Source organism: Dasypus novemcinctus, chromosome 4 (assembly GCF_030445035.2).
Source record: "Dasypus novemcinctus isolate mDasNov1 chromosome 4, mDasNov1.1.hap2, whole genome shotgun sequence".
In the NCBI taxonomy this organism is placed as follows: Eukaryota; Metazoa; Chordata; class Mammalia; order Cingulata; family Dasypodidae; genus Dasypus; species Dasypus novemcinctus.
In genome coordinates, this window is record NC_080676.1 from 53,002,394 (window position 1) to 53,021,934 (window position 19,541).

A 19,541-nucleotide genomic window follows, 5' to 3' on the forward strand; every position below is an offset into this window, starting at 1 on the left:
AAGAGACTTATGCTGCTCCTTCTAGAACCAGAAACAAGGACGTGCATGCCAAGCTGGTGAGGGTGGAGGAGGAACCAACCAGGGCACCATGAGATCTGCCTGCTTTTAAGTAGACTTCTTAATTCAGTGTTAGCTCTGTTATCACAGTCCTTTAACTGTTTTCTGGAGCATTGAGAAAGATATTTCTCAAAGTGTCTTACAGAGTGTTAAACCAGTTCTTGCTGGTTGTTCAAAGCTTCTGTGGGGGGACAAAGCCTTGAAACTTAGTGTCATCTTGATTCAGAAGTGTGACTTTTTATATCTGCACTGGTTACCAAATCCCTGTTATCTCCCACAATCTCCATTCCATGTAACTCTGATGTTGACTCAAGTGTTATAGAAGGAAATCTATTCTCAGACTTCAGAAAGCTAATTCACAATGACTTAATATATGCTTAGAGTCATTCTTCAATTTATTAAATCACAAATTTTTGGAGCTGAAAGGGATTGTATAGGTTATTGGGTTTAAACTTCCCATTGTACCGATTAAAAACAACTAATCCCTAAAAAAATTAAATTACTTTCTCAAGGTCACACAGCTAGCAGGTGGCAAAACAGGGTCCATTACCAATCACTAGCTCTGAGTACATGCTATGAGCCCTTTCTACTCAGTGCTGTGTGCTAACAAGCAATTATCAACATTTCCCAAGGGCTTGTTAAAAATGCCAAATCTTGGGCCCAACCTCAGACCCAGTGAATCAGAATCTATATTGTAACAAGATCCCCAAGTAATTTGTTTACACATTACAGTCTGAGAAGCACTGGATTAGAAAATGATATGTTGTTCTCTAGAAAGAGAGTCAATTGGAGGTGCATAGATCTTGGTTTGACGCAGGTTCTGCTTTCTCTAAATGTGAGCAAATATCTTAATATCCTTGAAACATCTGTGTAATCTGCAAATGATAACACTACCTACTCTGCAGGGTTTTTATGATATATGAATAACATAGATATATGTATAACAGTTCATGAGCTATACGTAGATAATATATGGTACATGCAAAGCTATGTAGTGGCTAATATTATTTTAGTCCCACACTTAACATTAATATGGTGCTTAACCAAAAGGAAGCTACTGTGCATTATGAAGGATTTACCTTCCTTCCTTCTATTGTGTTAAATATATTTTGTCTTTCATATGAGTTTAAGATTTCTATGTCATGTTTTCTAACTATCTAGAAATTATTATTATATAGAAAATAAAAAGTACTGGCTAAGAACCAGCAAGATGGTGGTGGAGTAAGGAGCTCCTAGAGCCAGCTCCTGCTACAGGGCAGTTAGTAAACACCCAGAGCTCTCTGGAGCTAGCTGAAGCACCTGTTTGGGGCTCTGGGAGGCCAGAAGAGCATCTTGCAACATACATGAAGGAGTGGAAGAAGGAGATGCCCATCTGCAGAGAAGACGCATAAGTAGAGCGCTCCACACCAAGGAGGCCTGTGCCCATCCACCACTGGAGGCACAAGCCGCCTCGGGATCTGTTCCAGGGCTGGAATTGAAAGCTCCACTTCCCCAAAATGGGGAAGGAAGACATGGACACCAATTTCAACTATGATGAGGAAACTCAGTTGGCTACAGTATGATCCTGAGAACAGCTAAGGTTTGAGCCTGTCAGGTTAGAAAGAGGCTGGGAGCTGCCATCTTAACTCTATGCCTGGCACAAGGAGAAGTGGGGCAGACTGAGAATCCCAGTGCTGGTGGGGACCGGCTTCTTCCCATCCAGATCAGATTGCAGCTCTAGCCTAGGCCCCAGTGCCACCTCCAGCAGGGAGGAAGATACGGAGACCTGCACCAGCCTCTCTGGGAAATTACTGGCCAAGCCATGGAGGTCAGTGATTATCCTGCTCTGGTGGTCCGAGCTGCCCCAGGAGCTGTTGTGTGATGGGAATTGGAAGCTCCATTTCCCAGAAAAGGGGAGGAGGAGACAGTTGGCTGGCAATTCGGCTACAGATTGGGAGACTTGGCTGGCTACGAGATAACCCTGGGAACGGCTGAGGTGAGAACCAGCCCAAGTCAGAAAATGGCCAGTAACTGCCATTCTGCCTCTGCCCCCAACCTGAGGGGAAGCTGGGCTGACTGAAGCTCTCTGTGTCCGCAGGAACCAGTTTCTTCCACGCAGATCAGCCTACAGCCCTAGGCTAGGTTTCAGCCCCGCCTCTGGTAGGGAGGAGGCTGAGGAGCCCTGCACCAGTCTATATAGATAACTGCAGGGAACTTTGGCTGGCACTGACTGAAAATCAGAAGTCTACCAGGGCAACTGCGGTCATCTTAGGACCTGCACTGCATAGATTACTGCCCACACTTGCAGCTCCAAACCTGCCCCAGGCACGGAAGAAAGGGGTGTGAAGATTCATCAGTCTCTCTGGGCAACTACAGTCTAGGCCTGCACATGGATTATTCCGCATAGTTGTGACTTTGTCCCTATCCCTGGCAAAGGAGAAAGTTGGAAGAAGCATCGTTGGTCCCTGGTGCAATGAGGGCAGCTTGAGCTTCCACAGCTTACAGCACCAACTACATGCTTGGCTTCTACTGGGCAACCAGCAAGGGAGAAATGATAGGAAGCCCTAAACTAAAGAGAAAAACTGCACCCAGAATAAATATTCTAGTAAGCCAGATGCAAAGGCACCAGCAAAAAATTACAATCTACAACAAGAACCAGGAAGATATAGCCCAGTTAAAGGAACAAGATAAGCCTCCAGATGACATAAAGGAGTTGAGACAACTAATTATAGATGTTCAAACAAATCTCCTTAATAAATTCAATGAGATGGCTAAAGAGATCAAGGATATTAAGAAGACATTGGATAAGCACAAAGAAGAATTTGAAAGCTTACATAGAAAAATAGCAGATCTTATGGGAATGAAATTTTTAAAACATTGGAATCATATAATAGCAGATTTGAGGAGGCAGAAGAAAGGATTGGTGAGCTTGAAGAAATGGCCTCTGAAAGTGAACATACAAAAGAAGCGATGAAGAAAAGAATGGAAAAAATTGAACAAGGTCTCAAGGAACTAAATGACAGCAAAAGGCATGCAAACAAATGTGTCATGGGTGTCCCAGAAGGAGAAGGGAAAAGGGGCAGAAGGAATATTTAAAGAAATAATGGTAGAAAATTTCCCAAGCCCATTGAAGGACATAGATGTCCCTGTCCAAGAAGCACAATGTACTCTCATCCAAAAAAATCCAAATAGAATACTAATCAGAATGTCAAAGGCCAAAGACAGACAAAGAATTCTGAGAACAGCAAGAGAAAAGCAATGCATAACATATAAGTGATATCCAGTAAGATTAAGTGCGGATTTCTCACCAGAAACCATGGAGACAAGAAGACAGTGGTCTGATATATTTAAGATACTACTAGAGGAAAACTTCCAGTCAAGAATCTTATATCCAGCAAGATTTTCAAAAATAAGGGTGAAATTAGAATATTCACAGATAAACAGAACCTGAGAGAATTTCTAAGCAAGAGACCAGAATTTCAGAAAATACTAAAGGGTGTGCTAGAACCTGAAAAGAAAAGACAGGAGAGAGAGGCCTGGAAGAGAATCTAGAAATGAAGATTATATCAATTAAAGCAATTATAAGTGTCAAAAGAGTGGTGAAAATAAAATATGACAGATAAAACTCAAATAGGAATAAATTTAACCGATGATGTAAAGCACTTGTATTCAGAAAACTGCAACTCAATGTTAAAACAAATCAAAAAAGCCCTAAATAACTGGAAGAACATTCCATGCTCATGGATTAGAAAACTAAATATCATTAAGATGTCAGTTCTACTCAAATTGATATATCGATTTAATGCAATCCTGATAAAAATTCCACCAGCATTAAAGAAAATATTGAAAACACAATAATTAAATTTATTTGAAAGGGTAAGGAGTCCTGATTAGCCAGAAACATCATAAAAAGGAAAAGTGAACCCTCATCTCCAGACTTTAAATCATAATACCTACCTATAGTGGTAAAAACAGCATGATACTGGCCTAAAGACAGACATAATAGACCAATGGAACCAAATTTATGGTTCAGAAACAGACCCTCACAGGTATGGTCAAGTGATTTTTGACTAGCCTGTCAAACTCACACTGCTCGGGCAGAACAATCCATTCAACAAATGGTGCTGAAAGAATTGGGCATCCATAGCTGAAGGAAGGAAGACCCCTATCTCACACCTTATCCAAAAATTAACTCAAAATGGATCAAAAAAACTAAAAATAAAAGCAAGAACCATAAAACTTCCAGAAGAAATTATTGGAAAATATCTTCAAGACCTTGTGGTAGGTGGTAGATTTTTAAAGGAGATAAGAGAAGTACTGAGTGAACTACTGATGCTTAATGTATGTAGAAGTTTTAATTAGCTTTACTGTAAAAGTGTGGAAATGTATAGAATGGATGGTAACATACAGTGAGTAACAGCTAGTTTATAAATGGGGATGTGACTGAAAATGGTAGTCTAGTTATGTAACTGCCAATTGACAGAATGGTTGAGAATAATCTAGGAACTGGATAATACAGTAAACCAAGAAGTGGGTGAGAATTGTGGTAGATGGTACAGATACAAGAGTGTCCTTTGTAAAAAAAATTAAAGTGTCCTTGGTGAGCTACAACAAATGTATATCACTACTGCAGGGTGTTAGCAATGTGGAGAAGCATGGGAAAAATACAGCTGGAGTGACCTATGGACTGTGGTTAGTAGCAATAATATAATATTCTTGCATCTATGCAAAAAGATGTACTATGTTGATCCTGAGGCAGTATGGAAAAAGTGAGCCAAATGTATGCTATGGACATGGCAATAATCAGATGATATTATTTTATCTGTAGCAAATGACACACCACATTGTTTTGGATGTTGTTTGGAAATTCTGCACATGTGCATAATTGTTTTATAAGTTTACAACTTCTGTCATAAAAAATATATTTAAAAAATAATAATAGAGTGGGGTGGGGGAAAAACACACCAAATGTAAGATAAGAACTATGCTTAGAAGTAAGATTTTGACACTGTTCTTTCATAGTTTGCAACAAACATCTCGTAACAATACAAGTGTAGGTGGAGGGTCGATGTATGGGACCCCCGTATGAGGTTATGCATGTTTGCTTTGTAAGTTCACAACTTTTACTATACACTTAATTGTTCATGTATGTTCATATATAAATGATATAAAGATAATAATAGCTGGATTCGTTGGGGGAAAAATACTTTCTTTGGTAGTAATATTTTAATAATGTTCTTTAATCATTAGTTAAAAAGGCTTAAAAACAATGCAAGTTATTGGTGGTGGGGTGAGATGTTATATATGTTTGTTTGATGTTATATGTTTGTTTTTTAAGTTCACAACTATTATGCATTTATTTTTTATGTATATTTATGTACGAGTGATATATTTCAATTTTAAAAAGTTAAAAAAAATTTTTTTTAAGTACTGGGTAACTCTTTTTAGTGCTGTGTTTGGAGATGAAAGATATTCTCCCTAAGCCACATCATAATCAAAAGAACACAACATTTCTGTAATATCTGGATCATATCACTCTGGCTTCTAAGAGTCATGATTATCTGCTGCTATTGCTCCTGTGATATTTTCTCAGGCAGAGACTCTTGAGTGCCATGGGCCAAACCCACTGGCAACAGTGAAGCACATTTCAAAGATGAGGTAGCATCACCAACATGTCACATCTGTCAGCATCAAAGAAAATAGTTTGAAGAGGAAAGAAGAAATAACTCTTTTAGTATCTGAACCAAATTTTTTGGAAAAAAAATTAAGTGTATTACAGTGTTTGAAACCAAAATTATTATTTTGGAGGAGATATATTGGGGAAAATATGATCCTAACACTAATTAGAAAATCATGCTCCCCTAATGCAGTGGCTCTCGATATTAACAGTGCATTAGAAAACCTAGAGAGCTATAAAAAAAAAACAAAAAAATTGCAAATTTCTGAGGGACTGATCAAGGCTTTGGTGTTTTGAAAATATGTCCAGTTGTATAGGAATATATAGGTAAGTTTGAGAACCACTGCCCCAAGGCATCTAGAAACTTGGCCTTATTTAAGAGATGCAATCCACTGAGAGTTACAGGTTTCTGTTGACGCAGAGTTAACAAAACTTAAAGTAATGGATATAACAGGAGTATGTATCTCTTCTAGGTCTTTTCACAATTCCTCCAGGACTTCCACCATAAGGAAAGGAGCTCCTGGACCAACATTCCCTAAGATGTTTATATGGACCAGTGGACGTACCTCTTCATCGTACAGACATGATGAGAAAAGGTAAAGGCTCTGGAACCCTGGGGCTTTTCAGAATCAGTTCACCTGATTTTCCCGAGAGGATGCCAACAGGAAAGCGTTAGGCAACTGCGCTTTGGGTTTTGCAAGTGTTAACGTAAGAAGGGGCCTGCACTTAGGGAGTAGTATTTCAGACACTTTGACTTTCCTCCTCCTTGCACTCTCCTTGCTCACTGCCACTGCAGAGCTTAGCTGTTTGCTGTCAGAAATGCCCTTCACACATGCATCTGTACACCCTTTACTTAGGTAACTCCAGCTCTGCCTTCAGCTATCCATTCACTCAGAGAACATGCCCACTGCCGTCATCCTCATTATCTTCTCGACCTACTCACCGTTGAATTTCCAACACTAAGCCCTGGATTTGGCACAAAGTAGATATTCAACAAATATTGACAGAAGTAATGAAAAGAAAAGAGAAGCAGAAACAGTATGAGAAGGGGATGGACAAACCCATGGAGCTCTCAAATCTTTGGAAGTGCCGTCTACAGGCAAGGAGTGGAATGAGAAAGAGGGTAGGAGAAATGAGAGAATAATAAGAAAGATTAAAGGACAAAAGCAGTGTTAATAAAAGACAAAATGACTATTACACAGCTTAGTCCAGCCCTGCAATTTGGATTTAGAGAATAAATGTTTTAAGAAACTTTTCTAGCATTTTTAAATACTTTGTTTTTTATATCTTACTTCTATTTGTTGTCTCTCTATTTCTTCATTGGGCCCTGTCTTTTATTAAGCTTATACTAATACTTGGATTTGGTGAAGGTAATTTTAAACTCAAGCCCCTATGCCTGTATAATGCAATTAAGCAAGGTTCACATCAGGCAGAAACTGATAGAAATCAGGAATGATAAATGGTGCTGGACACTTCTATTTTTTTTTTAATTCTAAATTTCCCTACAGATAAAACCCCTTGGAAAATCTCTGAAAGCAAAGTTGTTCTTCACCATAATTGCTACAGCAAATTTTTTAAATCAAAATATTCACAATAGAAAAAATTTTAAATAAATTACAGAATGTAATATATTATTTAGCATTTTAAAATGCTTTGACATAATACTAACTGAAAAGGGCAAGTTGAAAGATTGCATACAAATTATCATTGGAGACATGAAAAATACACATAGGAAAAAGCCTGGAAGGGGAAGCACATTTGTCACTTCACTATTTTCCACACTATTTATGTGTCATATTACCTTATTTGTGGAAAAATAATTATGTAATGTTTAACTAAAATTACAAAAGTTCCTATGATTATCATGACACCAAGAAGATCAACTCAAAATTTGTTCTTTGTTCATCTCTAGATTTTCAAAGGCCTTCATTCAATGTGTAATCAAATTATTTTTCATTTACTTTCAAGCCAACTAAGTTGAATCTTTAGGAAGATCTTGACTGTGACTGAAATTCCATGTGACATTTCAAAATTCCATAAGTTTATGTAATTTCATTTCCTAAAAAAACAACTAATAAATAAATTTAAATAAAGAATAAAAAGTTAAAAATTCAACTTCTATTATTCTCATAAAATGATTTCCCTAAATCACTTTGCTATTATATTACTAACAAAGAGATTAACTTTAATGATCGATTACTATGTACTGCTGCACATTTTACATAAAATGTTCTCTTTTAATTTATAATTTAGAAAATATTATGCCCATTTTTCAGATGAGAAAGTGGAGGCTTAGAGATTTTTAAGTAACTTCCAAGGGTTCAACAACTAGCCAGTGATGGAATCAGGATTTGAGGCAAGCATATGCTCTCTTCCCTGCACCCACATGGCCTACACAGCTCTTCATACCCTCCTGTCAGACATGAACTATTTGGAGCAGCAGTGACCTGTCAGCCCACAGTGGAAATCTATGTTAAAAGAGAGTTGACTATTCTAAGTCAAAGGAGAAAATAAACACATTGGCAATATTCATGGAATTTGAAAGGAGCAAATAACTAGCTTTATATTATGTATCAAGAAGTTTCTATGATTCCTTAACTACTACTTCAATTTTTTAATTTTCACAGTATGACTTCAGTAACTATGGGATTTAAAATAATTAACATCTTGAATATAAGAAAATGATTCTCAACAAGTTTTATTTATGGATGGGGTGCCAAAGCTTAGGAAATTAGTCAGCCTGGCTTTGGCCTACAAAGTCAAAGGAGGCAAACGGATACATGAATCCAATGAATACAAGCAATAGAATCTGCCACTAAGCCAGTACCCTTAGTTTAATGTTGTTCATCTGTCTGCACCTTCTCTCTTGTCCACCTCTTCATCTTTACTGACTAAATCACAAACTCTTAGAGGACAAGACACATTTTATTATTCCCTTCAAACAGCATTAAAGAGTATTGCTCTACTTATAATGCTCTTGGAGGCCGTGAACATGGTATATTGAAGACAGTGATGGCTGATAATGAATCGAGATAATTAGATTTCTCAAGTAAATTAGTTGGAATAAAGTAACTACGTTGTCTGGCAGCACTGACCAGAATTGCTGGTAATTGTTCTACCCTCAGTTTCTTCTCATTCTGCAAACCTGGCCTCTGTGTGTGTCCTGGCTTCACCAGCTGTGTTTTCACAGCACATCCTGACGCTGGGCAGCCAAAGATCCAAGGCTCCATGCCTCTCTGCCTGGTCCCAAGACTAGAGCCAAACTTCTCAGATAGTGGAGTCCCTGGGATCCCTTAAGCTGTAAAACACCAATAAACCAGCTTAAGGACAGACAGAAAAATGAAATGGAAGGAAAAGGCCACTGATAATTGTGAAGCCAAATGTTTCATTGCTCAGAGGAAATCAGAGTCATTTTTTCATTATTTTAATTCAAAGCTATCAGTCTTCTCTGATCATCATCTGTATGCAAATCACTGGTTTCTACTCTCATCTCCCAGTCCACAGAACCAACAATGTGAAGGAATATTTTTTCTTCTCTAAGCAAATGTCTTTGTAAAATAAGTTCACATTTTACAAAATTGCTAAATTCCAGGTGGCAAAATTTGGAAATTACTTTAGAAATTAAGATGACTGCTTATCAAATATTCTTTGGGTTGGTTTATTAAATATTGAACTGATACAGAAGAATATTTATAATAATATGTTAATGTACTGAGAATGATGATATAATGAACACCTGCATACCCATCATTTAGTTTAAAAATAAAACAATCAGCATTTTTGAAGCCCTTGAAGATGCTTCCCTCCTTCCTAGCCCACCCCCCACCCTTGCTTTTCTTCAATTCAATGCTTATAACTTTTGAATCCTTAAGCAATATATTATTTACTTTTTAATTTCGAGGATTTTATGTGAATGGAATTATGCCATATGTATTCTTCTGCAGCTTGCTTTTTCACCAAACAGTATGTTCCTATGATTTATCAGTGCTGATGCAAGGAGCTGTAGCTCATTTCCTCTGCTGTGTAGCATGCCATTGTAGGAATAACTACCACTTATTCATCCAGCTCACTGATGATGGGCATTTGCATTATTCCCAGTTCTTTTCAATGTTACCAATAATACTGCTATAAAAATTCTCACTCATATCTCGTGCACATGTACAAACATTTCTTGGAGTAAATATATAAGATAGGAGTAGTTAGTTTAAAAGAATTCACAGCTTCAACTTTACCAAGTAGTGACATTTGCTTTCCAAAGCAGCAGAAAATGTAACTGCCCATTGCTTTACATCTTCACCTAGAGTTTTAGGCTTCTTAATTTTCACCAATCTGAAGAATATTGTGATTTTAATCCTCATTTCTCAGGTTAATAATGAGATCTAGCCTATTTCTTAGTGCTTTTCACTGAAGTGTCTCTTCATATATCTGGCCTATTTCTACTGGATTTTATTTGTTTTTTTCTTACTGAGTTGTAGGAGCTCTTCATAAAAGTCTAGATCAAAGTTTTGTTAGTCACATGTCTTGCAAATATCTCCTCCCAGTTTGTGGCTTGTCTTTTAAGTTTCTTTATGATGTCTTTTGATGAATAGATATTCTTAATTTTAATGTGTTCTAAATTAGCAAATTTTTGAAATTTTTAAAATCCTTTCCTACGCCAAGTTCAAAAGGATGTTTTTCTATATGGTTTTTGGAATATTTTATGGCTTTGCCTTTCACATTTAATTCTGGTTTATTTTTTTCATTTTTTTGATTATCATTTTATTGTCTTTTTTTAAAAGATACATAGATCACACAAAATGTTACATCAAAAAATATAAGAGGTTTCCATATACCCTATTCCCCTCCCTCCTCTCCTCTCACATCAACATCCTCTTTCATCAGTATGGCACATTCATTGTATGTGATGAATATATTTTGGAGCACTGCTACACTGCATGGATTATAGTTTATATTGTAGTTTACACTCTTCTCCAGTCCATTCAGTGGGTTATGGCATGATATATAATGTTCTGCATCTGTTCCTGCAAGTCCCAAAAATGCCCCCATATCACACCTCTTCTTCCCTCTCCTTGCCCTCAGCAACTCATATGGCCACTGTCTCCACAATGATAAAATTTTTTCCATTGCTAGAGTCCCAATAGTTCTATAGCTGAATACCAGTAAGTCTACTCTAATCATATTATATTCCTCAGTCTTGTGGGCCCTGGGATGGCAATGTCCACTCCACTTCTAAATCAAGACGGGGCTTAGATCTCACATGGTTGATGAATGTGATTTTCCTGCTTGCAGTTGTAGACTTTCTCCATTCCCTGGTGTGGTGGTTGACCATTCTCACCAACCTGTTAGCTGACCTGAATAAGAGCAACGAACCAGAGAATAGGTGTTGAAACTCTGCTGAATCTCAGGGCCCAGCTGGCACATAGACAGTACAGAGATTCAAGTCTCCCCTGAGCATACACCAACCCCAGCACCAACCACAGGTTTAGTAAAAATGAAGGAAGAGACATGTGTAGAGAGGTCACATCTGAGTCCAACTCCATCACACTCAGGAGCACAAATTCCAGAGGAGGGCCCACTAGCAAGGCATTGAACTCCAGAGCCATCTGCCATGACCATAGAAGCTGTGTGTCTCTGTAGCCCTCAGGAGCACAACTACCTGGGATAGTATCTACCTTGGCTATCTCTGGGATCCTACTGAAATGACCTCCTAATTCATTTTGAAGTCTCTTAGCCATACAAACTCATTTGTCTTTACCATTTCCCCCTTTTATTCAAGGTCTTTTTCTAGTTGTATCACCAGCTGGTGATTGATAGTAATCTCTCCGCACCAGAGAGGCTCATCCCCGGTAGCCATGTCCCATGCTGTGGGGAAGATAATGCATTTACATGCTGAGTTTGGCTTAGAGAGTGGCCATATTTGAGCAACATGGAGGCTCTCAAGAGGTAACTCTTGGGCACCCTGAATCTCTAGGCCTAGTTGAAATTTCAAGCACACAGGCTGATAAGCATAGTCATCAGTATCAAGGGCCTGTCAGTGGGCCATCCTTCTTCACTGGTCTTTGCCCTTGCACTTGGGAGATTGTTGTTGTTCCATTGGGGAATGCAACAGAGTTCCCCTAGATGGGAACTCAGCACTCCCTCTGTTGTCATGTGTAACTCTACCTACTACAGTACCCAACAAATATCCGAACATATTTATATACCCTATATGCATGCCCTGGAGATTTCCCTCCCGCCATGCAACCCCATCAATGACACCCCACACCAGTGATTCTTCCCTGCCAAAGGTGAACCCCTCTGTGATCCAAAACATCTTCAAAAATGAAGCTTACTATATTGCAAACTCAATTAGTAGGAAAATGAAATCATAATGATAGGTTTAAAGATCACAAATAGAATACATAATAATTTAGAAAAACTAAAATAAGGTAAAAAATAAATTGGGATATTAAAAAATGAAAAATATCGTAAAACTTTTTTTGATGTTTTGTCTTTTATCACTTTTGTAATAGGTGTTGCCCTGTATGTACAGTAGCAAGGCAATCTCTTCCATTCCTTCCTCTGTGTTTACATCTTTTTTTTATTATTTTTCTATTATGTCTTCTAAAAAGTTTTAAATCACAGTAAAGTCACATACAATATGGGGTCTCCCATGTACCCAATATCAAACCCTTTTCCCCCTTCCACAGCAATGATCTTCTTACATGTGGATATTATATTTACTACAGCTGATGTTCAGATATTGAAGCATAGCTATTAACCATGTTTCCATTATGGTTTACTTTATGGTTTACATTTTACACTATACACTTGTATCAATTTTTGGTGAAATTTAACATAGCCCATATCCATCGTTGCACAATTTTGTGGAACATTACCATTTCCCCCTCAGTTACCCCCTCTTCCATCTATTCTAGTCCTCTCTGCCCTCCCCTTGGGACCCATAGCACCAATCAAGATTCACTGCTTGAAGGACAAGATTCATAAATACTTTCAACAATGCTGAGGGCTTGACACACGAGTCTATCCTCCCCTGTTAGGAGCCACCCATGCTCTTGGGAGACAACCTCCCGTCTGTTTGAGAACATCAGACCACCCCAGGATGGGGGTAGAACACCTCCCTGTCATTGTATGGGTCTCCACCCAATGATACAACACACTATGACAAGATGAGCACTCACACATTCTCTAGAACCTGCCCCAGGTGCTCCCTGTGCCAAATGTTCCCCTTCAAACACCTTAAACCAGTAACCATTCCTTATTATATTTTCTAAAGAGTTTTCTCAACATTATAGTTTCAACCACATACCTAACAATCTCCCATGTTCTCCTGCTTCACCCAAACCCTCCTCCCCAATTCCATGGACCATCTGACCCATCTTCCCATCCCTAGCCCCCCTTAAGCCTGCAAAGCCTTACTCAGTAGTATTCCTAAGCCCCTGTTTTATCCCTTGACTGTACAACTACTTACCTCCACTTTACATAGATTTCGCCCATGTAGGTGTCAGCCCACAACCTTCCTCTCTCCCCCCCCCATTTCCTATAAGCCTATCTTCTAGTCTCTAGCTCTCTGAGACAGCTTGATTTACTTAATTTATATCAGAGAGGTCATGTAGTATTTGTCCTTCAATGCCTGGCTTGCCTTACTCAACATAAGGTCCTCAAGATTCATCCATGTTATCCCATGTGTTAGTACTGTATTCCTTCTTAGAGCTGAGTAGTATTCCATTGTGTGTGTGTGTGTGTGTGTGTGTGTATTCCACATTTTGTTTATCCATTTATCTATTGATGTGCATTTGGGTTGACTTAACTTTTGGCAATAGTGAATAATGCTGCTATCAACATTTGGTGTGCATATATCAGTTCGTGTCCTTGTTTTCAGGTTTTCTGGGTATATATCCAGCAATGGAATTGCTGGGTCATATGGCAAATCTATAGCTATTTTTTTGAGGAACTGCCAAACTGTCCTCCACAATGACTGAAACCTTCTACATTCCCACCAGCAGTGGATAAGTGTTCTCATTCCTCCACATCCTCTCCAACACTTCTAGTCCTGTTTTTTCAATAGCCACCAATCTAATGGGTATAAGATGGTATCTCATTGTAGTTTTGATTTGCATTTCCCTAATAGCTAGTGATGTTGAGCATCTTTTCATGTGCTTTTTAGTCATTTGTATTTCTTCTTTGGAGAAGTATCTGTTCAAGTCTCATCCATTTTTTGAATGGGTTATTTGCCTTTTTATTTTCAAGATATAGGATTTCTTTATATATGTTGAATATTAAGAACCTGTCAGGCAAGTGGACTTGGCCCAAAGGATAGGGCATTCACCTACCACATGGGAGGTCCAAGGTTCAAACCCAGGGCCTTCTTGACCCGTGTGGAGCTGATCCATGCATAGTGCTGATGCATGCAAGGAGTGCCGTGTCACGCAGGGGTGTCCCCCACATAGGGGAGCCCCACGTGCAAGAAGTGTGGAAAGCCGTAAGGAAGCCGCCCAGTGCAAAAGAAAGTGCAGCCTGCTCAAAAATGATGCCGCACACACGGAGAGCTGACACAATAATATGACGCAACAAGAGGAGACACAGATTCCCAGTGCCGCTGTTAAGGATGGAGACGTTCACAGAGGAACACACAGTGAAGGGGCACAGAGAGTGGATGGCTGGAGGACGGGGAGCGGAGAGAAATAAATAAATAAGTCTTTTTTAAAAAAAAAGATCCTGTCAGATATATGGTTAACAAATATTTTCTCCCATTGTGTAGGTTGTCTTTTCACTTTCTTAATAAACTCCTTTGAGGTACAAAAGACTTTAATTTTGTGGAAGTCCCATTTATCTATTTATTCTTTCATTGCTTGTGCTTTGGGTGTGAAATTCATGAAGCCATTTCCTATTACAAGGTCCTGTAGATGCTTCCCTACATTGTCTTCCAAGGTCTCTATGGTCTTGGCTCTTATATTTAGATCTTTGATCCTTCTTGAGCTGATTTTTGTATAAAGTGTGAGCTGGTAATCTTCTCTCATTTTTTAGCATATGGATATCCAATTCTCTAAGCACCATTTGTTGAAGAGGCCATTCTCTCCATAGTTGAGTGGGCTTGGTGGCCTTGTCGAATATCAGATGACCGTATATGCAAGGATCTATATCAGAACTCTCAATTCAGTTCCATTGATCAGTATGTCTATCCTTGCCCCTATATCATGCCATTTCAACCATTTAATTCTTAAATTAACCATTTTAATTCTTTAATTAACTTTTGTGTGTTGGTGTGAAGTAGACACTTTTTTTTCATTTAAAAAAAATTTATTGAAGTATAACATTTTGTTTCTATATGGATAATCAATTGCTCCAGCACCATTTATTGGATAGTTTATCCCTTCCCTGTCAATCTCAAAAAATATGTGTCTCATATAGCAGATTTTCACATATGCATACGTATATTTCTGATCTCTATTCTGCTCCATTGATCACTTTTGTCTACCTCATGACAAACAACACTTTAGCTTATAAATTTTAGCATTATAATATTATACATCTTGATAACTGATAGGACAAATTGCCCAATTTGTTTTTTTTTATCAGAAGAGTCCTTGCTATTGTTAGCATTTGCATTTCTATACAAATTTTGGAATCACCTTATAAAGCCTCACTTAGCCCACTCACCTCCCAAAAAAAATTCTTGGTATTTTTATTGGAATTTCATGAAATTTCTAAATTAATTTGTGGTAAGTTTGCATTGTTACATCACCAAGTTTTTCTCTCAATGAAAATGATTAACCACTAAATTGATTTGTCTCCCCTAATATCTCTCAATAAAGTTTTATAATTTCTCCAAGGATAAATTGCACATAGTATATTAGATTAATTCCTAAAATACTCTTTTTTTAATGTTTAAATTACGTTTTCTATTTTTGCTGATATATGGAAAGGCAATTGACTATTTTATATCAATTTTTGTTTCAGTAACTAAGCTAAATTTTATTATTTTAATAATTTATCTGTAGATAATTTTGTATTTTCTTCATTATTATATTATTAGTGAATAATAACAGCTTTTGTTTCTTCTGTATGAAGCCATATGCAATTAGTTTATTTTTCTTACTTTATTATATTGCCTGGTAAATCAGTACATCAGTGAAAAAACAGATGAGAGTTGACATGTTTGTTTGTTTGCTTTTTGTTTTTTAATAAAATTTTATTGAAATATATTATTCATACATAAACATAAATAAACAATAAATATATAGTAAAATTTGTGAATTTATAAAACAAATGTGTATCACCATACAAGGCTCCCATGCATCTCCTCACCACCAATACCTCACATTGTTGTGAAACAGTTGTTATAAACTATGAAGGAGCATTGTTAAAAATATTTATAGTTATAGTAATATTTGGCCCATATCTTACATTTGGTTTCTATTTCCTCAACCCACCCAATTATTAACACCCTATATTAGTATTATAAAATTGTTATTATTCAGGAAAAATCAGTCTCATCTTTGTCCTGTTAACCACAGCCCATCATCCACTACTGTATTTCCTGTGTTATACAGTCCCATGTTTTGTACAATCCATTCAAAATGTACACTCAACACTTCATTTTCATCACAGAGCTGTGCTGTTAACAACACCTCAGTGAATTTTAGAACATTTTCATTGTTCTAAAAGGAAAAACCCCATACCCTCTGATACTTCCCTATTCTTGACCCAGAGGGTTGAAATAATACCTTCCTGCTATTGCTGAAAAATTACAATATTATTGCTAACTATTGTCCATAAGTTATATTAGTTGTCATTTCCCATGTATCACCATATTCTTAGCACTTTGTAAATAATCATTCTTATGTTTATACTATTAACCACAATCTTCATCTACCACCAAAATTGCTGTTATACACACCCTAGATTATTTTCTAGTTTCTGTTGACATTTACTTCTACGTACTACCCCTTTCAGTCACAATCACATTTATAAATTATCAGCATTAGTTATACTCATTATAATGTGTTACTCTCAGCTCTATTCATTTCCACACTTTCACATTTAAACTATTAATAGTACTATATACATTAAGTATCATCTCCCATTCTAAACCCACCTTCTATTTCCTAGTAACCTATATTCTAGAGTTTACCTCTGTGAGTTTACTTATCATATTTAGTTCACATTAGTGAATCCATACAATAGTTGTCCTTTTGTGTCTGGCTTATTTCACTCAATATGATATCCTCTAGGTTCACCTATGATGTCAAATGCATCCTGATTTCAATTCTTCTTATAGCTGAATAGTATTCCACTGTGTGTATATCCCACATTTTGTTTATTCAGTCATCAGTTGATGGGCACTTGGGCTGTGTTCCATATTTTAGCAATTGTGAACAATGCTGTTATGAACATTGGTATGCAAATGTTAGTTCACATTCTTTCAGTTCTTTTGAATGTATCTGTAATATGGGATTGTTAGTTAATATGGTAGTTCTTTGTTCAGCTTCTTGAGGTACTGCCAAACTGTCTTCCACAGAGGATGCACCATTCTACATTCTCACCAACAGTGAAGGAATGTTCTTGTTTCTCCACATCCTTTCCAGCACTTGTAGTTTTCTCTTTTTTTAATAATGGCTATTCTATACAATATGAAATGGTATATCATTGTAGTAGGTTTTTTTAATTTTTTCATTTTTATTTTTATTTTTTTGTCTTTATTTTTTTAATGTTACATTTAAAAAATATGAGGTCCCCATATACCCCCCACCCCCTTCACCCCACTCCTCCCCCGCCCATAACAACAACCTCCTCCATCATCATGAGACATTCATTGGATTTGGTGAATACATCTCTGAGCACCGCTGCACCTCATGGTCAATGGTCCACATCATAGCCCACACTCTCCCACAGTCCACCCAGTGGGCCATGGGAGGACATACAATGTCTGGTAACTGTCCCCGCAGCACCATCTAGGACAATTCCAAGTCCAGAAAATGCCCCCACATCACATCTCTTCCTCCCACTCCCTACCCCCAGCAGCCATCATGGCCACTTTCTCCACACCAATGCCACATTTTCTTCAATTACTAATCACAATAGGTCATGAATAGAATATCTGTAAGTCCACTCTAATCCATACTCTATTCCTCCATCCTGTGGACCTTAGAATGGTTGTGTCCACTCCACATCTATATCAAGAGGGGGCTTAGATTCCACATGGATGATGGATGCAATTCTCCTGCTTTCAGTTGCAGGCACTCTTGGCTCCCTGGTGTGGTGGTTGACCTTCTTCACCTCCATGTTAGATGAGTGGGGTAAATCCAATAAACCAGAGTGTAGGAGTTGCAATTCTGTTGTGGCTCAGGGCCTGGCTATCACTAGGTCAGTCCAGAGATTCAGGTCCCCTGGGTATACATTAAACTCCAGCAACAACTACAGTCCTGGTAAAAGTAACAGGAGAGACTTGTGGACAAAGATCACATCTAAGTCCAGCTCCATCACACAGAAACACAAACTCCAAAGTAGGGCCAACTGACATGGCACTGAACTCCATCTGCCATGACCATAGAACCTGTGGGTCTCTGTAACCCTCAGAAGAACCAATACCTGGGGTTGTATCTACTTTATCTGTCTCTGGGACTCTGCTCAGGTGTGCATAAGGGCAACCCCTCTGATAACCTCCTGGCTCTTTTTGGAGACTCATAGCCATATAAACTCATTTGTCCTTTCCATTTCCCCCTTTTATTCAGGTCAAAAAGCATTTTTAACTCCTGGTATTATATGTAGATTGAGATATTCTGTTAGTCCGAGTTGACATTCTTATTCAAGGTCATTTTCTAGTTACATCATCAGCTGGTACTTGGTAGTAGAACTGATTGATAAAAATGATTAATATCATTGTAGTTTTGATCTGCATGTCTCTAATAGGCAGTGATGTAGGGCATTTTTCATGTGCTTTTTGGCCATTTATGTTTCCTCTTTGTATTAATAGAAATATCTATTCAAGTGTTTTGCCATTTTTAAATTGGGTTGCTAGTCTTTTTATTGTTGAGTTGTATGATCTCTTTATATAATATGGATACCAAACCCTTACTGGATATGTGGTATCCATAGTAGGCTGGTAGTTTTCTGACTATAGGTCTTTTGTGTCCCTGGTGAAGTTTATTCCTAAATATTTAATTCTTGTAGTTGCTATTATAGATGGAGTATTTTTCTGATTTCCTCCCCAGATGTCCATCAATAGGTTGTATAGAAATGCTATTGATTTGTGCATATTAATCTTGTGTTCCACCACTTTGCTTATCTCTTTCAGGATTTTCCAGATATAGGATCATATCTACAGTGAATAGTAAAAGTTTTACTTCTTCCTTTCTTATTTGGGTGCCTTTTATTTCTTTATCTAGCCTAATAGCTCTACCTAGAATATCTAAAACAATTTTGAATAACATTGGTGACAGTAGGCATCCTTGTCTTGTTCCTGATCTCAGCAGGGAAGCTTTCAGTCTTTCACCATTGAGTACAATGCTAGCCATTGGTTTCTTATATATGCATTTTACCATATTGAGAAAGTTTCCTACTATTCTTATCTTTTGGAGTGTTTTTGTCAAGAAAGCATGCTGTCTTTTGTTAGACCCCTTTTCTGAATCAATCAAGAGGATCATGTGATTTTTCTTCTTCAATTTAAAATGTAGTTTATTACCATAATTGATTTTCTTGTGTTGAACCACCCTTGAATACCTGGGATAAAAGCCATTTGATCATGGTGTATAATTCTTTTAACATCCTTTTGGATTCTATTTGCAAGTATTTTGTTGAGGATTTTCGCATCTATATCCATTAGGGA

The 19,541-nt window shown here is 37.6% G+C and overlaps 1 protein-coding gene across 2 annotated transcripts in view; it reads left to right on the forward strand.

Moving 5' to 3' along the window:
• KCNMB2 (potassium calcium-activated channel subfamily M regulatory beta subunit 2) overlaps positions 1 to 19,541 on the forward strand; it is a 267,751-nt gene that overhangs the window by 214,318 nt on the left and 33,892 nt on the right. For both annotated transcript variants that reach the window (XM_071214633.1, XM_058295367.2), the window contains exon 2: positions 6,187 to 6,309. In XM_071214633.1, coding sequence (XP_071070734.1) covers positions 6,254 to 6,309 — 56 coding nt within the window. In that variant the 5' untranslated portion in view covers positions 6,187 to 6,253. The remainder of the gene's footprint in view (positions 1 to 6,186; positions 6,310 to 19,541) is intronic.